The sequence below is a fragment of the Salvelinus namaycush genome, chromosome 5 (assembly GCF_016432855.1).
Source record: "Salvelinus namaycush isolate Seneca chromosome 5, SaNama_1.0, whole genome shotgun sequence".
Classification (NCBI taxonomy): domain Eukaryota; kingdom Metazoa; phylum Chordata; class Actinopteri; order Salmoniformes; family Salmonidae; genus Salvelinus; species Salvelinus namaycush.
The window spans coordinates 8,592,381-8,617,580 of record NC_052311.1 but is presented as its reverse complement, the minus strand read 5'-3'; the positions used below and the strand labels follow the sequence as shown (position 1 = coordinate 8,617,580).

At 43.3% G+C, this 25,200-nt stretch overlaps 1 protein-coding gene across 1 annotated transcript in view; it reads right to left on the bottom strand.

The window, feature by feature from the left end:
- gria1a (glutamate receptor, ionotropic, AMPA 1a) overlaps positions 1-25,200 on the bottom strand; it is a 141,292-nt gene that overhangs the window by 13,231 nt on the left and 102,861 nt on the right. Inside the window, 2 exon segments of the mRNA XM_038992898.1 lie at positions 1,368-1,615; positions 1,891-2,089. Of these exon segments, the coding sequence (XP_038848826.1) occupies positions 1,368-1,615; positions 1,891-2,089 (447 nt within the window).

The window sequence follows — 25,200 nt, the reverse complement described above, 5'->3', positions numbered from 1 at the left end:
GGTTACACAGAGATATTCAGCTCTGCAGTAGTCATAGAGGTTACACAGAGATATTCAGCTCTGCAGTAGTCATAGAGGTTACACAGAGATATTGAGCTCTGCAGTAGTCATAGAGGTTACACAGAGATATTCAGCTCTGCAGTAGTCATAGAGGTTACACAGAGATATTCAGCTCTGCAGTAGTCATAGAGGTTACACAGAGATATTCAGCTCTGCAGTAGTCATAGAGGTTACACAGAGATATTCAGCTCTGCAGTAGTCATAGAGGTTACACAGAGATATTCAGCTCTGCAGTAGTCATAGAGGTTACACAGAGATATTCAGCTCTGCAGTAGTCATAGAGGTTACACAGAGATATTCAGCTCTGCAGTAGTCATAGAGGTTACACAGAGATATTCAGCTCTGCAGTAGTCATAGAGGTTACACAGAGATATTCAGCTCTGCAGTAGTCATAGAGGTTACACAGAGATATTGAGCTCTGCAGTAGTCATAGAGGTTACACAGAGATATTGAGCTCTGCAGTAGTCATAGAGGTTACACAGAGATATTGAGCTCTGCAGTAGTCATAGAGGTTACACAGAGATATTCAGCTCTGCAGTAGTCATAGAGGTTACACAGAGATATTGAGCTCTGCAGTAGTCATAGAGGTTACACAGAGATATTCAGCTCTGCAGTAGTCATAGAGGTTACACAGAGATATTCAGCTCTGCAGTAGTCATAGAGGTTACACAGACAGAGATATTCAGCTCTACAGTACACAGTTAGAAAAAGTGTTCCAAAAGGTAACCTCTATGTCTACAGTCTCAGAAAAGAAGGTGCTCTCTAGAACTTAAAATGGTTGTTCGGCAATAGGAGAACCCTTTTGGGTTCCATGTACTGTAGAACCCTCTGTGGAAAGGATTTTACATGGAACCCAAAAGGATTTTACATGGAACCCAAAAGGATTCTACATGGAACCACAAAGGGTTCTTCAAAGGGCTCTCCTATGGGGACAGCCAAAGAACCATTTTAGGTTCTAGAGAGCACCTTTGTTTCTAAGATTGTAGTCATAGAGGTCACGTCAAGTTTCCATGGAGAAAATATAGACACCTTTTAACATTAGGTCATACATGCTGCTTCTGACACCGATAAACCAGTGGGTCATGCAGGGCCAAGTGTTTGATGTTTATAGTGGTACTCTATTCCCTACATAGTCCACTACCCTTGACCAGAACCCTGTGGGCCTTGGTCAAAAGTAGTGCACCATATAGGAAAAAGGGTGCCATTTGGGATGCATCTAGTATCTCCATAAAAAAAACATCCATGCAAAAAGAAGTTGCCTAAGCCATATCCAGCTCTGAGGCAGAGGTGCAGTTCCATGTTATTACCTGAGGGGTGAGCCCTTGGGCGTGGCGATACCATATCCTTTAGAGTCCAGGTTCCCCCCGACCTTCATGGTGTCACAGGGTTTCCTCTGCTCGATGTACTCGTTCATGGTCGACTCTAACAGGTAGGCATACTTCCCTTTGGACTTCCTGACCCTCATCACTCCCTCGTCTGTGGTCTTCACGAATACTGAGGGGTCGGCCGACTTCATGTACGACCACATCTTCTCAAACACCGCGATCTTAGACCGCTGGGGAGAGAGTAGGTGTTAGGATTGTGTGTGGGGGAGGGGGATCTGTGTGTGTGTGGTGGGGGGGCATCTCTGTGTGTGTGTGTGTGTGTGTGTGTGGAGGGGAGGTCTATGTGTGTGTGTGTGTGTGTGTGTGTGTGTGTGTGTGTGTGTGTGTGTGTGTGTGTGTGTGTGTGTGTGTGTGTGTGTGTGTGTGTGTGTGTGTGTGTGTGTGTAAACTACATGTATATGCTAGTCAAACAGGTGTGTGTCTATGAGTAAACCACAGGTCTCACCCTGAAGAACTCTTTGGTGGAGCCAGCATCCAGGGTTCCGTAGGCGATCTCAGTCTGTTTAGCCAGGTCCTCAGCACTCTCTATGGGGGACACCATCCTCTCCACTGTGAGAAAAGCAGCTAGGTTGGCCGTGTAGGACGAGATGATGATGAGAGTGAAGAACCACCACACGCCACCCACTATCCGCCCTGACAGAGACCTAGAGGGAGAAACAGCCGGAGACAGGCGTTAGAGACACCTACACACACAACCCCTAGGATATGTCCAGCTAGACTTGAAGGGGAGAAGGACATAAAGGAGACCTAAAAAAATAAAACCATCTGCATAACTCTCCATTAGGACCTCATTCACATGCGTATACATTATAACAAACCAAACCAAAGCCTCTGCCTTTCACATGACTCTGACCTATCTAGCATCACATGACAGTATCCATCCTCCACCCCGACTCCCTTCAGTACAGCAGGTCTCTGTCTGTGTCTCATCATCAGACACCCTGGTTGTGTCCCAAATGAACAACATATTCCCTTCACACTGTAGTCCACTACTTTTGATCAGGGCCCATATTTAGGGAATGGGGTGTGATTTGGGATGCACACCCTGCCTCTCCCATACCCTGCCTCTCCCACACCCTGCCTCTCCCATACCCTGCCTCTCCCATACCCTGCCTCTCCCACACCCTGCCTCTCCCATACCCTGCCTCTCCCATACCCTGCCTCTCCCACACCCTGCCTCTCCCATACCCTGCCTCTCCCACACCCTGCCTCTCCCACACCCTGCCTCTCCCATACCCTGCCTCTCCCACACCCTGCCTCTCCCACACCCTGCCTCTCCCATACCCTGCCTCTCCCATACCCTGCCTCTCCCACACCCTGCCTCTCCCATACCCTGCCTCTCCCACACCCTGCCTCTCCCACACCCTGCCTCTCCCATACCCTGCCTCTCCCATACCCTGCCTCTCCCACACCCTGCCTCTCCCACACCCTGCCTCTCCCATACCCTGCCTCTCCCACACCCTGCCTCTCCCACACCCTGCCTCTCCCACACCCTGCCTCTCCCACACCCTGCCTCTCCCACACCCTGCCTCTCCCATACCCTGCCTCTCCCACACCCTGCCTCTCCCATACCCTGCCTCTCCCACACCCTGCCTCTCCCACACCCTGCCTCTCCCATACCCTGCCTTTCCCACACCCTGCCTCTCCCATACCCTGCCTCTCCCATACCCTGCCTCTCCCATACCCTGCCTCTCCCATACCCTGCCTCTCCCACACCCTGCCTCTCCCATACCCTGCCTCTCCCACACCCTGCCTCTCCCACACCCTGCCTCTCCCACACCCTGCCTCTCCCATACCGTACTTCCATCAAGGCTCTGGGAGAGCTGTGTTAAATGTGCTGAGACAAGATAACTGAGCATCACAAAGGAACTACACCACATTCATCTCACCTTAAGGAAGTTACCAGCGTGTTTCACGGAGCCACACACATTAATTGGTGGTGATGAATAACGAGAGGAGGAAGAGGACGCCACTTAGTCACAGCTGTAATTTTGGTATTTGGTATTTATTAGTATCCCCATGAACCGCTGCAAAAGCAGCAGCTACTCTTCCTAGGGTCCACGTGTAACATGACATAATACATAGTACAGACTATTATAAGTCAAGGACTGAAATACATTTAAAACGTCACACATAGCCTACATATCAGTACATACACACAATATCTAGGTCTTATACATAATACATTGCAAATTACAATACAAGATATATAAAATGGCTGTCTCTTCATAGTCCCCTTTGTTCTTTTATCTGTTTTGAAACTGGTTTTATTGCTAGCTTGAGTTAACTGGGGAGGCAGAGTTCCATGTAGTCATGGCTCTATTTAATACTGTGCGTTTTACAGCCTCTGTTCTGGATCTGGGGACTGTGAAGAGACCTCTGGTTGCATGTCTTGTGTTGTACCGATGAGTGTCTGAACTGTGAGCCAACTGCTTGAACAGACAGTTCACTACCTTCAACACATCAACACCTCACAAAGACCAATAGTGATGCAGTGAATCCCTCCTCAACTTTGAGCCAGTAGAAACTGACATGCATGTTACTGACACTTTCCCTTTGTGTACATCTAAGTGCGAAACGTGCTACTTTTTTCTGGACCATCTGCAATTTACCTATGTCCTTCTTCGCCACACATGACCACACAGCTGGGCAGTAGTCCAGGTGCGACAAAACTAGGGCCTGTAGGACCTGTCTGGTCGACTGAGATGTCAAGAAGGCAGAGCAATGCACATTCATGGACAGATCTCTTCCCATTTTAGCAACCATTGAGTCTATATTTATTATTTTATTTATTTTAAATTCACCTTTATTTAACCAGGTAGGCCAGTTAGGAACAAGTTCTCATTTACAACTGCGACCTGGCCAAGATAAAGCAAAGCAGTGAGACAAAAACAACAACACAGAGTTACACATAAACAAACATACAGTCAATAACACAATAGAAAAATATATGTACAGTATGTGCAAATGTAGAAGATTAGGGAGGTAAGGCAATAAATAGGCCATGGAGGCGAAATAATTACAATTTAGCGTTAACACTGGAGTGATAGATGCGCAGATGATGATGTGCAAGTAGAGATACTAGGGTGCAAAAGAGCAAGACAATAAATAACAATATGGGGATGAGGTAGTTGGTTGTGCTATTTACAGATTGGCTGTGTACAGGTACAGTGATCGGTATGCTGCTCTGACAGCTGATGCTTAAAGTTAGAGAGGGAGGTATAAGTCTCCAGATTCAGTGATTTTTGCAATTCGTTCCAGTCATTGGCAGCAGAGAACTGGAAGGAAAGGCGGCCAAAGGAAGTGTTGGCTTTTGGGATGACCAGTGAACTATACCTGCTGGAGCGCGTGCTATGGGTGGGGGTTGATATGGTGACCAGTGAGCTGAGATAAGGCGGGGCTTTACCTAGCAAAGACTTATAGATGACCTGGAGCCAGCGGGTTTGGCGACGAATATGTAACGAGGGCCAGCCAACGAGAGCATACAGGTCGCACTGGTGGGTAGTATATGGGGCTTTGGTGACAAAATGGATGGCACTGTGATAGACTACATCCAGTTTGCTGAGTAGATTGTTGGAGGCTATTTTGTAAATTACATCGCCGAAGTCAAGGATCGGTAGGATAGTCAGTTTTACGAGGGTATGTTTGGCAGCATGAGTTAAGGAGACTTTGTTGCAAAATAGGAAGCTGATTCTAGATTTAATTTTGGATTGGAAATGCTTAAAGTGAGTCTGGAAGGAGAGTTTATAGTCTAGCCAGACACCTAAGTATTTGTAGTTGTCCACATATTCTAAGTCAGAACTGTCCAGAGTAGTGATGCTAGTCGGGCAGGTGGGTACGGGCAGCAATCAGTTGAAGAGCATGGATTTAGTTTTACTAGCATTTAAAAGCAGTTGGAGGCCAAGGAAGGAGTGTTGTATGGCATTGAAGCTCGTTTGGAGGTTTGTTAACACAATGTCCAAAGAAGGGCCAGATGTATACAGAATGGTGTCATCTGCGCAGAGGTGGATCAGAGAATCACCAGCAGCAAGAGTGATACCATTGATATATACAGAGAAAAGAGTTGGCCCGAGAACTGAACCCTGTGGCACCCCCATAGAGACTGCCAGAGGTCCGGACAGCAGGCCCTCCGATTTGACACACTAAACTCTATCTGAGAAGAAGTTGGTGAACCAGGCGAGGCAGTCATTTGAGAAACCAAGGCAATTGAGTCTGCCGATAAGAATGCGGTGATTCACAGAGTCGAAAGCCTTGACCAGGTCAATGAAGACGGCTGCACAGTATTGTCTTTTATCGATGGCGGTTATGATATCGTTTAGGACCTTGAGCGTGGCTGAAGTGCACCCATGACCAGCTCGGAAAACAGATTACATAGTGGAAAAGGTACGGTGGTATTCGAAATGGTCGAGGGTCTGTTTGTTAACTTGGCTTTCAAAGATTTTAGAAAGACAGGGCAGGATGGATATAGGTCTGTTACATTTTGGGTCAAGAGTGTCTCCCCCTTTGAAGAGGGTGATGACCGCGGCAGCTTTCCAATCTTTGGGGATCTCAGATGATACGAAAGAGAGGTTGAACAGGCTAGTAATAGCCTGTTTTGACCATGACAGCTTACTGTCTAGGGTTACACCCAGCAGTTTAGTCTCCTCAACTAGCTCAATAGCCACATGATTCAATAATAGATCTAAATGAGTTTTATCGTTGAGCAAGTGATTTGTCCCAAAAATTATGCTTTTAGGTTTTTAGATATTTAACTCCAGCCTATTGCTAGTTACCCATTCTAAGACTGACTGGAGCTTTATGTTACGTGTCTCAGTTATTTATTTTACTGTTGCAGCCGACATGTATACTGTTGAGTCGTCAGCATACATAGACACAGGCTTTATTCAAGGTCAGTGGAAGGTCATTAGTAAAAACAGAAAACAATAATGTCCCTAGCCGGCTGCCCTGCGGTACACCACACTCAACTCAATTTGCATGAGAGGCTTCCATTAACGAAAACCCTCTGCGTTCTATTAGATAGGTATTTACCATAATTAGGCAGAGGATGCAAATCCATAACTCCTACGTTTTGTCAGCAATAGGTTATGATCAATGACTTCAAAAGCTGCACAAAAGTCTAACAAAACAGCTCCCACAATCTTCTTAGTATCAATTTATTTCAGCCAATGATCAGTCATTTGTGTCTGTACCGAGCATGTTGAGTGCCCTTCCCTATACACATACTGAAAGTCTGTTGTTAATTTGTTTTCTGTAAAACAACTTTTTATTTGATTAAACAACATTTAAAAAAAATGTTTTTGCTAAGCACTTGTAACAGGCTGATTGATTGGCTGTTTGAACCAATAAAGGGTCCTCTGCTATTCTTGGGTAGTGGAATGACCTTTGTCTCCCTCCATGTCTGGGGGCACACCGTCTTCTAGGCTTAAATTGAAGATGTGGCAAACAGGAGTCACAATGTATTCCGCTACCAACCTCAACAATTGACCATCCAGGTGACCTGTACCAGGGTGATTTGTCCTTATTTATAAATTGCAACCATGTTTTCACCTCTTCCATACCCACTTCGTGGAACTCAAATTACAGTGCTTGTCTTTCATTATTTGGTCCATTTTGCATGAATATGAAGGCTCAGCATTTGTTGTTTGCATGTCATACCCAAGTTTGCTATCGTGTCAACAAAAAAGTTATTGAAGTGTTTGGCATTATCAAAGGGTTTTTGTTATTTGTTATGAACAAGTTTTTGTTATGAACAAGCCATCTGCCTCAATGAAAGATGGAGCCGACTTTGCTTTCTTGCCTAGAATTTCATTTAAAGTACTCCAGAGCTTTTTACTATCATTCTTTATATAATTTTTCTTTGTTCCTGTCACGCCCTGACCATAGTTTGCTTTGTATGTTTATATGTTTTGTTTAGTCAGGGTGTGATCTGAGTGGGCATTCTATGTTGTATGTTTAGTTTGTCTGTTTCTGTGTTTGGCCTGATATGGTTCTCAATCAGAGACAGGTGTTAGTCGTTGTCTCTGATTGGGAACCATATTTAGGTAGCCTGTTTTGTCATTGTGGGTTGTGGGTGATTGTCTATGTGTAGTGTTTTGTGTCAGCACTATTATTCTATAGCTTCACGTTCGTTGTTTGTTATTTTTGTATAGTTTCGTTAAGTGTTCTCTGTGTTAATAAATATCAAGATGAACACTTACCACGCTGCATATTGGTCCTCCGATCCTTCAAACTTCTCCTCCTCAGATGAGGAGGACGACGAGCGTGACAGTTCCGTAGTGTAATTTCTTCTTTTTGTTTAGTTACGGGACTTCTCAATTACCGTACGTTTGCCAGTCTACTGTGTTGTCAGAGTTATTTGCTATTCCCTTTGCCTCATTGCTCTCAGCTATACAGTTTATAAATTCATCTATCCATGGGGATTTGGCAGTTCTAACAGTCTTTCTAGATGGGCGCATGCCTATCAGTAAGCGGAAGAAGCAATTTCATAAATGCTTCAAGTGCAGCGTCTGGATGTTTCTCATTACACACATCAGACCAACAAATATATTTCACATCTTCGATATTGGAATAATTGCACAACCTCTTGTATGATCGTTTATACACTACATCCGATGTGTGTGGATACTGCTTTAAAGCAGATTTCTGCAACATTGGTAAAGATGTGATCAATACACGTGGATGATTTAGTTCCTGTTCTGTTTGTAAATACCCTGGTAGGTTGTGTAACGATGTGCGCTGAGAGTTGGGAAGCAAGTTCAGGGAGTGTTTTAATAAAATAAACAGAACATAATACAAAACAAGAACCTCGAACAACGCACAGACATGAAACAGGAACAATGACGCCTGGGGAAGGAACCAAAGGGAGTGACATATATAGGGCAGGTAATCAAGGAGGTGATGTCCAGGTGAGTCCGGGTGAGTCTGACGACGCGCAGGTGCGTGTAACGATGGTGATAGGTGTGAGCCATAACAAGCAGCCTGGTGACCTAGAGGCCGGAGACGGAGCACACTTGACAGGTTGATTGATGACCTGAACCAGGTTGCAGGCACTGGTTACAGTTTGGAGCTTCTTTTTGAGTGGGCAGCTTGATGATATCAAGTCAATATTTCAGTCATCCAAAAAATATACCTCTCTGTTGATATCACAAACATTATCCAACATTTCACACATATACAGTAGTCCAAATACTGACTTTTAGCACTTTGCGGTCTATAGCTACTTTCTACGAGAATAGACTTTAGGTGAGGCAGATGAACCTGTAGCCATATTACTTCCACATCATCTGACATGAGATGTCCTCTCAGCCTAGCAGGAATAGGACTCTGGACATACATGGCAACACCTCCTCAATTGGCATTTCTATGTTTCCTGTATATTCTATAACCATGTCTGAATCATCCAAGGAATTATCTAAGTGTGTTTCAGAGATGGCCAGAATATGAATGTTTTCTGATGTTAATAAGTTGTCAATTTCATGAACCTTGTTTCTCAGGTTACATACAGTATGTTATTATGAGATATATTTTGTCCTTTTCTGGGTTGCTTGTTTGTTTTGAGCTTTTCGTGGAGGATGATCTGAGGTAGACATGTCAGTGACATTTACATTTGAACATTTAAACCCACACCATCAGCCTCTTAAACAGTTCGTAATGGGCGTTTCAAAAACCAACCACTGATTTGCTGGAAGCCAATTCCCCCAGAACCTTTCTCTGTTTCTCGGGATCTGTCCCAAAATGGCACCCTATTCCCTTTATAGTGCACTACTTCTGATAGACCACATAGTGAACAGGGTACCATTTGGGCTATAGCTCTGTCTCTCTGCCTCAGGACAGCACTACTGAGCACGAATGATTAAGTGTATGTCTGTTACGTACTATTCTCCTCTCTGGTCAGACAGAGAGTACAGGACAGAGAGAGTGCAGGACAGAGAGAGACAGAGAGCTTTTAAGTAATAAAAAATGAGCTGAAGCAAAAACAAAAAGGGTTCCAGGGTTTAGTCTTCCTGCAGTTAGTGAAGAAGAACATGAAAAAGGAAGGAGAGATTGAACAAGAGAAAAAAAACATTTAGGATGCGTGAGATAAGATGGGAAATGAAAGAGTTAGAAGGCCTGAGAAAAGAGGGAAAGAAAGGGGTGTATGCGAAAGAGAAGAGGGAGAGTGTGTGTGTGTGTGTGTGTGTGTGTGTGTGTGTGTGTGTGTGTGTGTGTGTGTGTGTGTGTGTGTGTGTGTGTGTGTGTGTGTGTGTGTGTGTGTGTGTGTGTGTGTGTGTGTGTGTGTGTGTGTGGAGACCTGCCACACTGTTTAGCCGGTGAACACCTGAGCAGGCTTTAGGCAGAGCAGGATCTGTCTGCATGTCTGTCTGTCTGTCCATCTGTGTCTGTCTTGGTATCATGTATCCATTCCTCTCTATCCCTCGTTCCACGCATGCTCCCATCCCCTGCTTCTCATCTGTCTGTTCGCATTGACCTATAACTGCCACTGTCCTCTCTCCCTCTCTCTCTAACCCTCTCACCCTACTCACTCTCTCTTTTCTCGCTCCCTCTATCTCATCATCTTTTTCTCTCTCTTATTTATGACCAGATGAATTAGTACTAATCAATCATCACTTGTCCAACACAGAAACCCCATGTAACCCCATACTGTCCAGCAGCAGTTCTCAAAGTGGGGTCCAAAACTTTCAGGGGGTTTGGACAGATTTGTCCAGATCTCAAAATATGAAATACTATAAAGCTATTCAGAAACAGATCTATCTACACCGAACAAAAATATAAAACGCAACTTGCTCAAATTTCTACGATTTTACACAGTTCATATAAGGAAATCAGTCAATTGAAATATATAAATTAGGCCCTAATCTACGGATATCATGACTGGGAATACAGATATGCGTCTCAGTTACCTTAAACAAAAAGTAATGGATCAGAAGACCAGTCAGTATCTGGTGTGACCACCATTTGTCTCATGCAGCGTGACACATCTTCTTCTCATAGAGTTGATCAGGCTGTTGATTGTGGCCTGTGGAATGTTGTCCGACTCCTCTTCAATGGCTGTGAGAAGTTGCTGGATAATGGCGGGAACTGGAACACGCTGTCGTACATGTTCAGAGTGTTCCAAACAGGCTCAATGGGTGACATGTCTGGGGAGTAGGCAGGCCATGGGATAACTGGGACATTTTCAGCTTCCAGGAATTGTGTAAAAATCATTGCGACATGGGGCCATGCATTATCATGCTGAAACATGAGGTGATGGCAGTGGATGAATGGCAGGACAATGGGCCTCAGAATCTCGTCACGGTATCTTTGAGGATTTAAATTGCCTTCAATAAAATGGAAATGTGTTCTTTGTCCGTAGCTTATACCTACCCTTACTATAACCCCACCACTACCATGGTGCACTCTGTTCACAACGTTGACATCAGCAAACCGCTCGCCCACACGACACCATACACGCTGACTGCCATCTCCCCGGTACAGTTGAAACTGGGATTCTCCAGCATGCCAGTGGATATCGAAGGTGAGCATTTGCCCACTGAAGTCGTTTACGATGCCAAACTGCACATTTTAGTGGCCTTTTATTGTCCCCAGCACAAGGTCCAACTTTGCAATGATTTTTAATCAGCTTATTGATATCTCACACCATTCAGGTGGATGGATTATCTTGGCAAAGGAGAGATAATCACTAACAGGAATGTAAACAAATTTGTGCACAAAATTTGAGAGAAATATGCTTTTTGTGCATATGGAAAATTTGTGGGATCTTTTATTTCAGCTCATGAAACATGAGACCAACACTTTACATACTGCTTTAATATTTTTGTTCAGTATATATATAAAAAATGTAATAATAATTAATATTACTAACATAAGACTAAACGACTTCTGGCCAAGGGATCTGTGGAATAACTTTAAAGTGAGTAATACTGAACAATACAATGTCATATTATTCATCTACAATGTAAGTTCTTAACCTTGGGCAACATGGGCCTGGGATGCTCACAGGGATATTGTTATCCACAGCACTCCAACAATTATTTTCAACTCAATACTATTCCCCTGCCCCTGTTTGTTTTCACTGTAATTTAAGGAAAAATATATAGAATATTAGCTTAAAGCTGTAACAACACAAATGTCTTTGCCCCATGACAAAATGTGTAGAATTGCAGGACATTAGCTTGGAAACAGCAAAGTTTACTCTCCGATGCCAAGAGGAGAGCCTTTAAAATGTCTTTCCCCGGGCCCAAGACTTGGTTCGTACAGCCATGCACTGCAGAAATCGTAGTAAAACTCCTTGTAGGCTATTTTAATAAGGGGGTCCCTGATGAATTTGCTATCACAAAAGGGGTGCTTGTGTGCACGTTCATGCGTGTGCCAGAGAAGGACCAGAATCAGCCGTGGCGAGTCACTGCTTCCAGCAACCAAATCAAAGCCCTCTCTAACCCTCTTATCTCCCCAGCTCAGAGTGGATCTAGTGTAGCTAACTGAACTGTAAAATTCCCCTGACTAACTTCTATTCCATATGCTAATTAGCATGACTAAAGATTTTAGTGAGTGTAAGGAATGAGTCTGTAATGACCACATTACAATGGATTAGGATTTACACTGCTGGAAAAGAGGGACACAACCTTATTAATGTTCTGATTCCAGACCAATCAGAAACATCTGAATAAATGAGATACTGTAGGTGTGCGTGTGTAGGTGTGTGTCTAGGTGTGTGTGTGTAGGTGTGTGTGTAGGTGTGTGTGTGTAGGTGTGTGTCTAGGTGTGTGTGTGTAGGTGTGTGTGTAGGTGTGTGTGTGTAGGTGTGTGTCTAGGTGTGTGTGTGTAGGTGTGTGTGTAGGTGTGTGTGTCTAGGTGTGTGTGTAGGTGTGTGTGTCTAGGTGTGTGTGTCTAGGTGTGTGTGTAGGTGTGTGTGTGTGCTCTGACTGCCACGTTGCCTCTAATAATGCAGTTGGACTCTTGCGACCTGGCTGGAACTCATCCCTCCCTCCCTCCCTCCCTCCCTCCCTCCCTCCCTCCCTCCCTCCCTCCCTCCCTCCCTCCCTCCCTCCCTCCCTCCCTCCCTCCCTCCCCCATATCACTCCCCCCTCTCTCTCTCCCTCACTCCCTCTCTTTCTCTCTCTCTCAGCTCTATCCTATAAAGGTCAGTATTTTCATGCAGTGGAGAATGAGTGAATTATGTTAGTAATGTTGGAGCTGTGGACATTTCCACCGTAGTGTGTTAAGTTGTACAATGCTGTGTAATATTGTACTAGTGTGATACATGGAGTGAATCAATTCATCAGCTGTTGTGGACTTAGTGGTTTACTGCATTTTATGGTTGATGTACAGTGAAACACACAAACACACACACACACACAGACACACACACAAACACAGTAGCAAATACACACACACACACACACAGATCTCACAGGCGTGCTGTGAAACACACACACACACACACACACACACACACACACACACACACACACACACACACACACACACACACACACACACACACACACATACACATACACATACACACACACACACACACACACACACACACACACACACACACACACACACATACGGGTACATGCTGTGAGCTGCGACACTCTGTAAGGAACGTCTGTGTCTCGCTGGGTTGCCATGGCAGCACACCCTGCTCTCCAAACAGATCTGGCAATCTGAGCTGAAAGAAGGATTTAAGTCATCTCACTCCTCCTTCACTCTCTCTCTTATCTCTCTCTTCTCTCTCTGTCTATCTCACTCTCTCTCTCTTTATCTCTCTCTCTGTCCTCGATCAGGCTCGCTCTGCGGGAGGCAGCTCAACAAACACTGAAGAGTATCTCTCTCTCTTTAGCTGCAAAGCAAAATCCCTGCACAGCCCTTCAGATCATCCATCTACTATAGTAGCATATCATATACTCTGCTTTAGCCAGTTACTAGCCTAACTACTCTGATTTAACAAGTTACTAGCTACTCTGCTTTAGCCAGTTACTAGCCTAACTTCTCTGATTTAACAAGTTACTAGCTACTCTGCTTTAGACAGTTACTAGCCTATCTACTCTAATTTAGCCAGTTACTATCCTATCTACTCTGATTTAGCCAGTTACTAGCCAATCTACTCTGCTTTAGCCTGTTACTAGCCTATCTTCTCTGCTTTAGCCTGTTACTAGCCTATCTACTCTAATTTAGCCAGTTACTATCCTATCTACTCTGATTTAGCCAGTTACTAGCCTATCTACTCTGATTTAGCCAGTTACTAGCCTATCTACTCTGATTTAGCCAGTTACTAGCCCATCTACTCTGATTTAGCCAGTTACTAGCCTATCTACTCTGCGTTAGCCTGTTACTAGCCTATCTACTCTGCTTTAGCCTGTTACTAGCCAATCTACTCTGCTTTAGCCTGTTACTAGCCTATCTACTCTGATTTAGCCAGTTACTAGCCTATCTACTCTGCTTTAGCCTGTTACTAGCCAATCTACTCTGCTTTAGCCAGTTACTAGCCTATCTACTCTACTTTAGCCAATTACTAGCCTATCTACTCTGCTTTAGCCAGTTACTAGCCTATCTACTCTGCTTTAGCCAGTTACTAGCCTATCTACTCTGCTTTAGCCAGTTACTAGCCTATCTACTCTGATTTAGCCAGTTACTAGCCTATCTACTCTGATTTAGCCAGTTACTAGCCTATCTACTCTGCTTTAGCCAGTTACTAGCCTATCTACTCTGCTTTAGCCAGTTACTAGCCTATCTACTCTGCTTTAGCCAGTTACTAGCCTATCTACTCTGCTTTAGCCAGTTACTAGCCTATCTACTCTGATTTAGTCATAAAGGAGATTACGGCTATTGGCGTCAACTAATAATTCGACTGTTGCATGGTGCTCCTCGGAGAGGTGAATTTCTTTACTGAATGTGGTTATTTATAACCACTAAAACTTCTCCCCACTAAAGTATTGAATTTAAGTTAAAAAGGTATAACAATCAGTGAGGGAGGAAATCAACTTTTAGATGTCATGTAGTGGCAACGTTGACTGTTACTGATTTGTGGTCTGGGTGGAGTAGGCTGGAGAAAAGTATAGAAATGTGAAAAAGTATTAAAATGCTGGAAACGCTTACTTCTGGAATGGTTTTATACCGGGGTAAGTAAGCATGTGCTTCATTGAAGCCCGATGGTGTGCTTAATTTCTAATTGTCCTGTGGCTCTCCATAACTTTTGAGTTAACAGATCTTCAATGAAACAGTCAGTTTTATTTTTCTCCAATGTTACACAACTCTGTTGATCTGTTTAGACATATGTTCTCTTGACTATGATTAATGCCATTTGATAATATACACACCAGAGGATGACGGGAGGTCAGGTACAGCAAGCTTTCAAAATGGGGAGTTAAAAGAAAATGTCCTCGGTAACTCCTATGCCTCAATGTGTTATGTACTGAATTTTCTACCCCCAGCTTCACCGTAAATGTATATATTGCTGCCACCAGCCCCACATTGAAAGTCAGTATTACAGGATAGCAGTCTCTTATTTTTCTGCATCACATAAAACAGAACTCTCCACACTTAGTGCCTTTTGTGCCTTTAGGTCTCCAACCTTGGCTATTGCTGTTATCTGTCCCTTCATCTCACAGCACTTTTCTCAATCTGGTCATGTCTTTCGGACGGTCTGATGGCACACATGTGGTGCATAGTATACTGTAACTCCAGCACAGTTACTTGTTCAATTCCCACCTTAAAAGGAAACAAAATAGTTTTTTTCACCAGCGTCAAAAATCCAGAGTAATACAGATGTGAAATGTATACAAATGCATCCCGATGAGATTCGGTTTCATGTGGCAATATCCAGATTAACAATTTCTTTGTGCATCTGCATTGCTTGCTGTTTGAGGTTTTAGGCTGTGCTTCTGTATAGCACTTTGTGACATCTGCTGATGTAAAAAGGGCTTTATAAATACATTGATTGATTGATTGATTGATTGATTGATTTAGCCAGTTACTAGCTACTCTGCTTTAATCAGTTACTAGCGAAATGTATTTACTCTGATTTAGCCAGTTACTGGGCTTTCTACTCTGCATTAGACAGTTACTAGCCTATCTACTCTGCTTTAGCCAGTTACTAGCCTATCTACTCTGCTTTAGCCTTTTACTAGCTACTCTGCTTTAATCAGTTATTAGCCAACTGTCTTTACTCTGCATTAGCCAGTTACTAACCTACTGTATCTACTCTGATTTAGACAGCTACTAACCTACTGTATCTACTCTGATTTCGACAGTTACTAACCCACTGTATCTACTCTCATTTAGCCAGTTACTAGCCTAACTACTCTGATTTAGCCAGTTACTAGCTTACTGTATCTACTCTGAATTAGCCAGTTACTAACAAATCTAATCTGCTTAAGCCAGTTACTAGCCTATATACTGCGATTTAGCCAGTTACTAGCTACTCGGCTTTAGCCAGATACCAGCCTATCTACTCTGCTTTAGCCAGTTACTAGCCTATTTACTCTGCTTTAGCCAGTTACTAGCCTATCTACTCTGCTTTAGCCAGTTACTAGCCTATCTACTCTGCTTTAGCCAGTTACTAGCCTATTTACTCTGCTTTAGCCAGTTACTAGACTATTTACTCTGATTTAGCCAGTTACTAGCCTATTTACTCTGATTTAGCCTGTTACTAGCCAATCTACTCTGCTTTAGCCAGTTACTAGACTATTTACTCTGATTTAGCCTGTTACTAGCCTATTTACTCTGATTTAGCCTGTTACTAGCCTATCTACTCTGATTTAGCCAGTTACTAGCCTATTTACTCTGATTTAGCCAGTTACTAGCCTATTTACTCTGATTTAGCCTGTTACTAGCCTATCTACTCTGATTTAGCCAGTTACTAGCCTATCTACTCTGATTTAGCCAGTTACTAGCCTATCTACTCTGCTTTAGCCAGTTACTAGCCTATCTACTCTGCTTTAGCCTGTTACTAGCCTATCTACTCTGATTTAGCCAGTTACTAGCGTATCTACTCTGCTTTAGCCAGTTACTTACTAGCCTATCTACAAATTATTTTAACAACCAGAACATATGGGTTTCTAATAGGCTAGTCCTTGTGACATACAGACCTCTTTACTATACAGCCCTTAAAGCATGACCACACAGCGAACCAATCCATCCATGTGGTACATGGTATTAACTCTACCTTAGATTTCCCATAGGGCCTGAACCCCTATCTGGAACATGGTGTTAACTCTACATTAGATTTCCCATAGGGCCTGAACCTCTATCTGGTACATGCTGTTAACTCTACCTTAGATTTCCCATAGGGCCTGAACCCCTATCTGGTACATGGTGTTAACCCTACATTAGATTTAGGGCCTGAACCCCTATCTGGTACATGGTGTTAACTCTACCTTAGATTTCCCATAGGGCCTGAACCCCTATCTGGCACATGGTGTTAACTCTACCTTAGATTTCCCATATGGCCTGAACCCCTATCTGGTACATGGTGTTAACTCTACATTAGATTTCCCATAGGGCCTGAACCCCTATCTGGTACATGGTGTTAACTCTACATTAGATTTCCCATAGGGCCCGAACCCCTATCTGGTACATGGTGTTAACTCTACATTCGATTTCCCATAGGGCCTGAACCCCTATCTGGTACATGGTGTTAACCCTACATTAGATTTAGGGCCTGAACCCCTATCTGGTACATGGTGTTAACCCTACATTAGATTTAGGGCCTGAACCCCTATCTGGTACATGGTGTTAACTCTACCTTAGATTTCCCATAGGGCCTGAACCCCTATCTGGTACATGGTGTTAACTCTACATTAGATTTCCCATAGGGCCCGAACCCCTATCTGGTACATGGTGTTAACTCTACATTCGATTTCTCATAGGGCCTGAACCCCTATCTGGTACATGGTGTTAACCCTACATTAGATTTATGGCCTGAACCCCTATCTGGTACATGGTGTTAACCCTACATTAGATTTAGGGCCTGAACCCCTATCTGGTACATGGTGTTAACTCTACCTTAGATTTCCCATAGGGCCTGAACCCCTATCTGGTACATGGTGTTAACTCTACATTAGATTTCCCATAAGGCCTGAACCCCTATCTGGTACATGGTGTTAACTCTACATTAGATTTCCCATAGGGCCTGAACCCCTATCTGGTACATGGTGTTAACTCTACATTAGATTTCCCATAGGGCCTGAACCCCTATCTGGTACATGGTGTTAACTCTACATTCGATTTCCCATAGGGCCTGGACCCCTATCTGGTACATGCTGTTAACTCTACATTAGATTTCCCATAGTGTCACGCCCTGACCTTAGATATCCTTATTATTCTCTATGTTTGGTTAGGTCAGGGTGTGACTCGGGTGGGAAAGTCTATGTTTTCTATTTCTTTGTTTTTGGCCGAGTGTGGTTCCCAATCAGAGGCAGCTGTCTATCGTTGTTTTTGATTGGGGATCATATATAAGTTGTCATTTTCCTTTTGGGTTTTGTGGGATCTTGTTTTCTGTTTAGTGTCTGTGCCTGACAGAACTGTTCGCTTTCGTTTTTTGTCGTTGTTATTTTGTTTTGGTGTCATCAATAAAAAGACGATGTATGCCTACCACGCTGCACCTTGGTCCGGTCATTCTACAAACGAGAGCCGTTACACATAGGGCCTGAACCCCTATCCGATACATGCTGTTAACTCTACATTACATTTCCCATAGGGCCTGAACCCCTATCTGGTACATGGTGTTAACCCTACATTAGATTTCCCATAGGGCCTGAACCCCTATCCGATACATGCTGTTAACTCTACATTACATTTCCCATAGGGCCTGAACCCCTATCTGGTACATGGTGTTAACCCTACATTAGATTTCCCATAGGGCCTGAACCCCTATCTGGTACATGGTGTTAACCCTACATTAGATTTAGGGCCTGAACCCCTATCTGGTACATGGTGTTAACTCTACATTAGATTTCCCATAGGGCCTGAACCCCTATCTGGTACATGGTGTTAACTCTACATTAGATTTCCCATAGGGCCTGAACCCCTATCTGGTACATGGTGTTAACTCTACATTAGATTTCCCATAGGGCCTGAACCCCTATCTGGTACATGGTGTTAACTCTACATTAGATTTCCCATAGGGCCTGAACCCCTATCTGTTAAATTGTGTTTTCTCTACATTAGATTTCCCATAGGGCCTGAACCCCTATCTGGTACATGGTGTTAACTCTACCTTAGATTTCCCATAGGGCCTGAACCCCTATCTGGCACATGGTGTTAACTCTACATTAGATTTCCCATAGGGCCTGAACCTCTATCTGGTACATGCTGTTAACTCTACCTTAGATTTCCCATAGGGCCTGAACCCCTATCTGGTACATGGTGTTAACTCTACATTCGATTTCCCATAGGGCCTGAACCCCTATCTGGTACATGGTGTTAACCCTACATTAGATTTAGGGCCCGAACCCCTATCTGGTACATGGTGTTAACCCTACATTAGATTTAGGGCCCGAACCCCTATCTGGTACATGGTGTTAACCCTACATTAGATTTAGGGCCTGAACCCCTATCTGGTACATGGTGTTAACTCTACCTTAGATTTCCCATAGGGCCTGAACCCCTATCCGATACATGCTGTTAACTCTACATTACATTTCCCATAGGGCCTGAACCCCTATCTGGTACATGGTGTTAACCCTACATTAGATTTCCCATAGGGCCTGAACCCCTATCTGGTACATGGTGTTAACCATACATTAGATTTAGGGCCTGAACCCCTATCTGGTACATGGTGTTAACTCTACATTAGATTTCCCATAGGGCCTGAACCCCTATCTGGTACATGGTGTTAACTCTACATTAGATTTCCCATAGGGCCTGAACCCCTATCTGTTAAATTGTGTTTTCTCTACATTAGATTTCCCATAGGGCCTGAACCCCTATCTGGTACATGGTGTTAACTCTACATTAGATTTCCCATAGGGCCTGAACCCCTATCTGGTACATGGTGTTAACTCTACATTAGATTTCCCATAGGGCCCGAACCCCTATCTGGTACATGGTGTTAACTCTACATTAGATTTCCCATAGGGCCTGAACCCCTATCTGGTACATGGTGTTAACTCTACATTAGATTTCCCATAGGGCCTGAACCCCTATCTGGTACATGGTGTTAACTCTACATTAGATTTAGGGCCTGAACCCCTATGGGAAATCTAGTCAGAAACTCATTGGCTCTGTCACGGTTATATTACTGAAAATAGCTAGCCTCCAAAAGGACCATTTAAGAGTGTGTGTGTGTGCAAGGGTTGTGGGTTCGAATCCCACGGGGCACCAGTAAGAAAATGTCTGCACTCACTCGTTAAGTCGCTCTGGATAAGAGCGTCTGATAAATTACTAAAATGTAAATGTTGTATTCGTGTCTGCCTCAGTGTGTGAATGCTTCTGTGTGATCAAGAATTGCCTTGATGTGATTTAGTCATAAATAAAACACAACAGACAATGTCCTGAAGTAAACTGAACCGGGTCCTTATAACTCAATCACAATCTATAACACTGGCCGTCTCTTCTCTAAAGCACTGCTATAACACTGGCCGTCTCTTCTCTAAATCACTGTTATAACACTGGCCGTCTCTTCTCTAAATCACTGCTATAACACTGGCTGTGTCTTCTCTAAATCACTGCTAAAACACTGGCTGTCTCTTCTCTAAATCACTGCTATAACACTGGCTGTCTCTTCTCTAAATCACTGCTATAACACTGGCTGTCTCTTCTCTAAATCACTGCTATTACACTGGCTGTCTCTTCTCTAAATCACTGCTATAACACTGGCTGTCTCTTCTCTAAATCACTGTTATAACACTGGCTGTCTCTTCTCTAAATCACTGCTATAACACTGGCTGTCTCTTCTCTAAATAACTGCTATAACACTGGCCGTCTCTTCTCTAAATCACTGCTATAACACTGGCTGTCTCTTCTCTAAAGCACTGCAATAACAATGGCTGTCTATTCTCTAAATCATCTAAATCACTGCTATAACACTGGCTGTCTCTTCTCTAAATCACTGTTATAACACTGTCCGTCTCTTCTCTAAATAACTGCTATAACACTGGCCGTCTCTTCTCTAAATAACTGCTATTACACTGGCTGTCTCTTCTCTAAATCACTGCTATAACACTGGCTGTCTCTTCTCTAAAGCACTGCTATAACAATGGCTGTCTCTTCTCTAAAGCACTGCTATAACAATGGCTGTCTCTTCTCTAAATCATCTAAATCACTGCTATAACACTGGCCATCTCTTCTCTAAATCACTGCTATAACACTGGCTGTCTCTTCTCTAAAGCACTGCTATAACAATGGCTGTCTCTTCTCTAAATCATCTAAATCACTGCTATAACACTGGCCGTCTCTTCTCTAAATCACTGCTATAACACTGGCTGTCTCTTCTCTAAATCACTGTTATAACACTGGCTGTCTCTTCTCTAAAGCACTGTTATAACACTGGCCGTCTCTTCTCTAAAGCACTGCTATAACAATGGCTGTCTCTTCTCTAAATCACTGCTATAACACTGGCTGTGTCTTCTCTAAATCACTGCTATAACACTGGCTGTGTCTTCTCTAAATCACTGCTATAACACTGGCCGTCTCTTCTCTAAAGCACTGCTATAACACTGGCTGTTTCTTCTCTAAATCACTGTTATAACACTGGCTGTCTCTTCTCTAAATCACTGCTATAACACTGGCTGTCTCTTCTCTAAATCACTGCTATAACACTGGCTGTCTCTTCTCTAAATCACTGCTATAACACTGGCTGTCTCTTCTCTAAAGCACTGCTATAACACTGGCTGTCTCTTCTCTAAATCACTGCTATAACACTGGCTGTCTCTTCTCTAAAGCACTGCTATAACACTGGCTGTCTCTTCTCTAAATCACTGCTATAACACTGGCTTTCTCTTCTCTAAATCACTGCTATAACACTGGCTGTCTCTTCTCTAAATCACTGCTATAACACTGGCTGTCTCTTCTCTAAAGCACTGCTATAACACTGGCTGTGTCTTCTCTAAATAACTGCTAAAACACTGGCTGTGTCTTCTCTAAATCACTGTTATAACACTGGCTGTCTCTTCTCTAAAGCACTGCTAAAACACTGGCTGTGTCTTCTCTAAATCACTGCTAAAACACTGGCTGTGTCTTCTCTAAATCACTGTTATAACACTAGCTGTCTCTTCTCTAAAGCACTGCTATAACACTGGCCGTCTCTTCTCTAAATCACTGTTATAACACTGGCTGTCTCTTCTCTAAATCACTGCTATAACACTGGCCGTCTCTTCTCTAAAGCACTGCTATAACACTGGCTGTCTCTTCTCTAAATCACTGCTATAACACTGGCTGTCTCTTCTCTAAAGCACTGCTATAACACTGGCTGTCTCTTCTCTAAATCACTGCTATAACACTGGCCGTCTCTTCTCTAAATCACTGCTATAACACTGGCCGTCTCTTCTCTAAAGCACTGCTATAACACTGGCTGTCTCTTCTCTAAATCACTGCTATAACACTGGCCGTCTCTTCTCTAAATCACTGCTATAACACTGGCTGTCTCTTCTCTAAATCACTGCAATAACACTGGCCGTCTCTTCTCTAAATCACTGCTATAACACTGGCTGTCTCTTCTCTAAATCACTGCAATAACACTGGCCGTCTCTTCTCTAAAGCACTGCTATAACACTGGCTGTCTCTTCTCTAAATCACTGCTATAACACTGGCTGTCTCTTCTCTAAATCACTGCAATAACACTGGCCGTCTCTTCTCTAAAGCACTGCTATAACACTGGCTGTGTCTTCTCTAAATCACTGCTATAACACTGGCTGTCTCTTCTCTAAATCACTGCTATAACACTGGCCGTCTCTTCTCTAAAGCACTGCTATAACACTGGCTGTCTCTTCTCTAAATCACTGCAATAACACTGGCCGTCTCTTCTCTAAAGCACTGCTATAACACTGGCCGTCTCTTCTCTAAAGCACTGCTATAACACTGGCCGTCTCTTCTCTAAAGCACTGCTATAACACTGGCCGTCTCTTCTCTAAAGCACTGCTATAACACTGGCCGTCTCTTCTCTAAAGCACTGCTATAACACTGGCTGTCTCTTCTCTAAAGCACTGCTATAACACTGGCTGTGTCTTCTCTAAATCACTGCTATAACACTGGCTGTCTCTTCTCTAAATCACTGCTATAACACTGGCCGTCTCTTCTCTAAAGCACTGCTATAACACTGGCTGTCTCTTCTCTAAATCACTGCAATAACACTGGCCGTCTCTTCTCTAAAGCACTGCTATAACACTGGCCGTCTCTTCTCTAAATCACTGCTATAACACTGGCTGTGTCTTCTCTAAATCACTGCCATAACACTGGCCGTCTCTTCTCTAAAGCACTGCTATAACACTGGCTGTCTCTTCTCTAAATCACTGCAATAACACTGGCCGTCTCTTCTCTAAAGCACTGCTATAAATCAAATCAAATTTTATTGGTCACATACACGTTTAGCAGATGTTATTGCGGGTGTAGCGACTTGTTTGTGGTTCTAGCAAGATAGCGTGGTTTTGTCACTCTAGTACATTCAGAGATCGATTTATAGACGGCAAAATAATTCACAGATTTTAAACAACAAACTATTTCTGATTGTCATAGACGGATACGATTAATATGAGATGAGTTCCTAACGAGTTCAGGAAGTCGCGCTACGGCTCTGTGTGTCGTTCACAGCGGTGGGGGCAGATGTTTTGATCAAGAGAGACCTTTAGAAAATATGCACATTACATTCATAAGGAAGGTGAAAACTTATACTTAGTAAATGTAGAATTTGATTATACTCTATTTACAAAGCATATAAGTAATTTCAAACCTTATTCACACTTATTCACACAGTTTTGTTGAATAGGAAATACACCATATAAAAGATTTCATATATGTACTGTGTACCATTCAAAAGTGGCTACACCTCAGCAATGTATAACTATCTTTACCTGGAAGGTGAGATTTGAACCTTTCCTGGAGTGTACAGCATTACTAGGTAATGTCTTTGGCCCTCTCATTGGGGATTACGCTTATATTACATATTTCATCACTGTTCCCTTTTCTTTGTGTCAGATGGTCCAGCACCATTCCCAGTCCAGCACCATCCTCAGTCCAGCAACATCCTCAGTCCAGCACCATCCTCAGTCCAGCAACATCCTCAGTCCAACACCATCCTCAGTCCAGCAACATCCTCAGTCCAGCAACACCCTCAGTCCAGGAACATCCTCAGTCCAGCAACATCCTCAGTCCAGCAACATCCTCAGTCCAGCACCATCCTCAGTCCAGCACCATTCCCAGTCCAGCAACATCCTCAGTCCAGCACCATCCTCAGTCCAGCACCATCCTCAGTCCAGCACCATCCTCAGTCCAGCACCATCCTCAGTCCAGCACCATCCTCAGTCCAGCACCATCCTCAGCCCAGCAACATCCTCAGCCCAGCAACATCCTCAGACAATTGCTTTCTTGTTGGTGTAATTCACATCTCTGGATAAGGCTTAAAATACATTAAAAAACGAGGTTGTTTGAGCCCTGAATGCTGATTGGTTGAAAGCCGTGGTATATCAGACCATATACCATGGGTATGACAAAACATGTATTTTTACAGCTCTAATTATGTTGGTAACCAGTTTATAATAGCAATAATGCACCTCGGGGCTTTGCGATATATGGCCAATATACCACGGCTAAGGGCTGTGTCCTAGCACTCCGTGGTGAGTGGTGCCTAAGAACAACCCTGATATATTGGCCATATACCACACCCCCTCGGGCCTTATTGCTTAAGGATACAATCTTGCTATGTCACATGATTGCCCTAGACTTTAGGAGTGTATAATGTGTTGAGTTTCCATTGTTCTTGTTGATATCTGTAGTGGAGATGACTTCAGCAGTATAATGTGTTGATGTTTCCATTGTTCTTGTTGATATCTGTAGTGGAGATGACTTCAGCAGTATAATGTGTTGATGTTTCCATTGTTCTTGTTGATATCTGTAGTGGAGATGACTTCAGCAGTATAATGTGTTGATGTTTCCATTGTTCTTGTTGATATCTGTAGTGGAGATGACTTCAGCAGTATAATGTGTTGATGTTTCCATTGTTCTTGTTGATATCTGTAGTGGAGATGACTTCAGCAGAATAATGTGTTGATGTTTCCATTGTTCTTGTTGATATCTGTAGTGGAGATGACTTCAGCAGAATAATGTGTTGAGTTTCCATTGTTCTTGTTGATATCTGTAGTGGAGATGACTTCAGCAGTATAATGTGTTGATGTTTCCATTGTTCTTGTTGATATCTGTAGTGGAGATGACTTCAGCAGAATAATGTGTTGAGTTTCCATTGTTCTTGTTGATATCTGTAGTGGAGATGACTTCAGCAGTATAATGTGTTGAGTTTCCATTGTTCTTGTTGATATCTGTAGTGGAGATGACTTCAGCAGTATAATGTGTTGATGTTTCCATTGTTCTTGTTGATATCTGTAGTGGAGATGACTTCAGCAGTATAATGTGTTGATGTTTCCATTGTTCTTGTTGATATCTGTAGTGGAGATGACTTCAGCAGAATAATGTGTTGAGTTTCCATTGTTCTTGTTGATATCTGTAGTGGAGATGACTTCAGCAGAATAATGTGTTGAGTTTCCATTGTTCTTGTTGATATCTGTAGTGGAGATGACTTCAGCAGAATAATGTGTTGAGT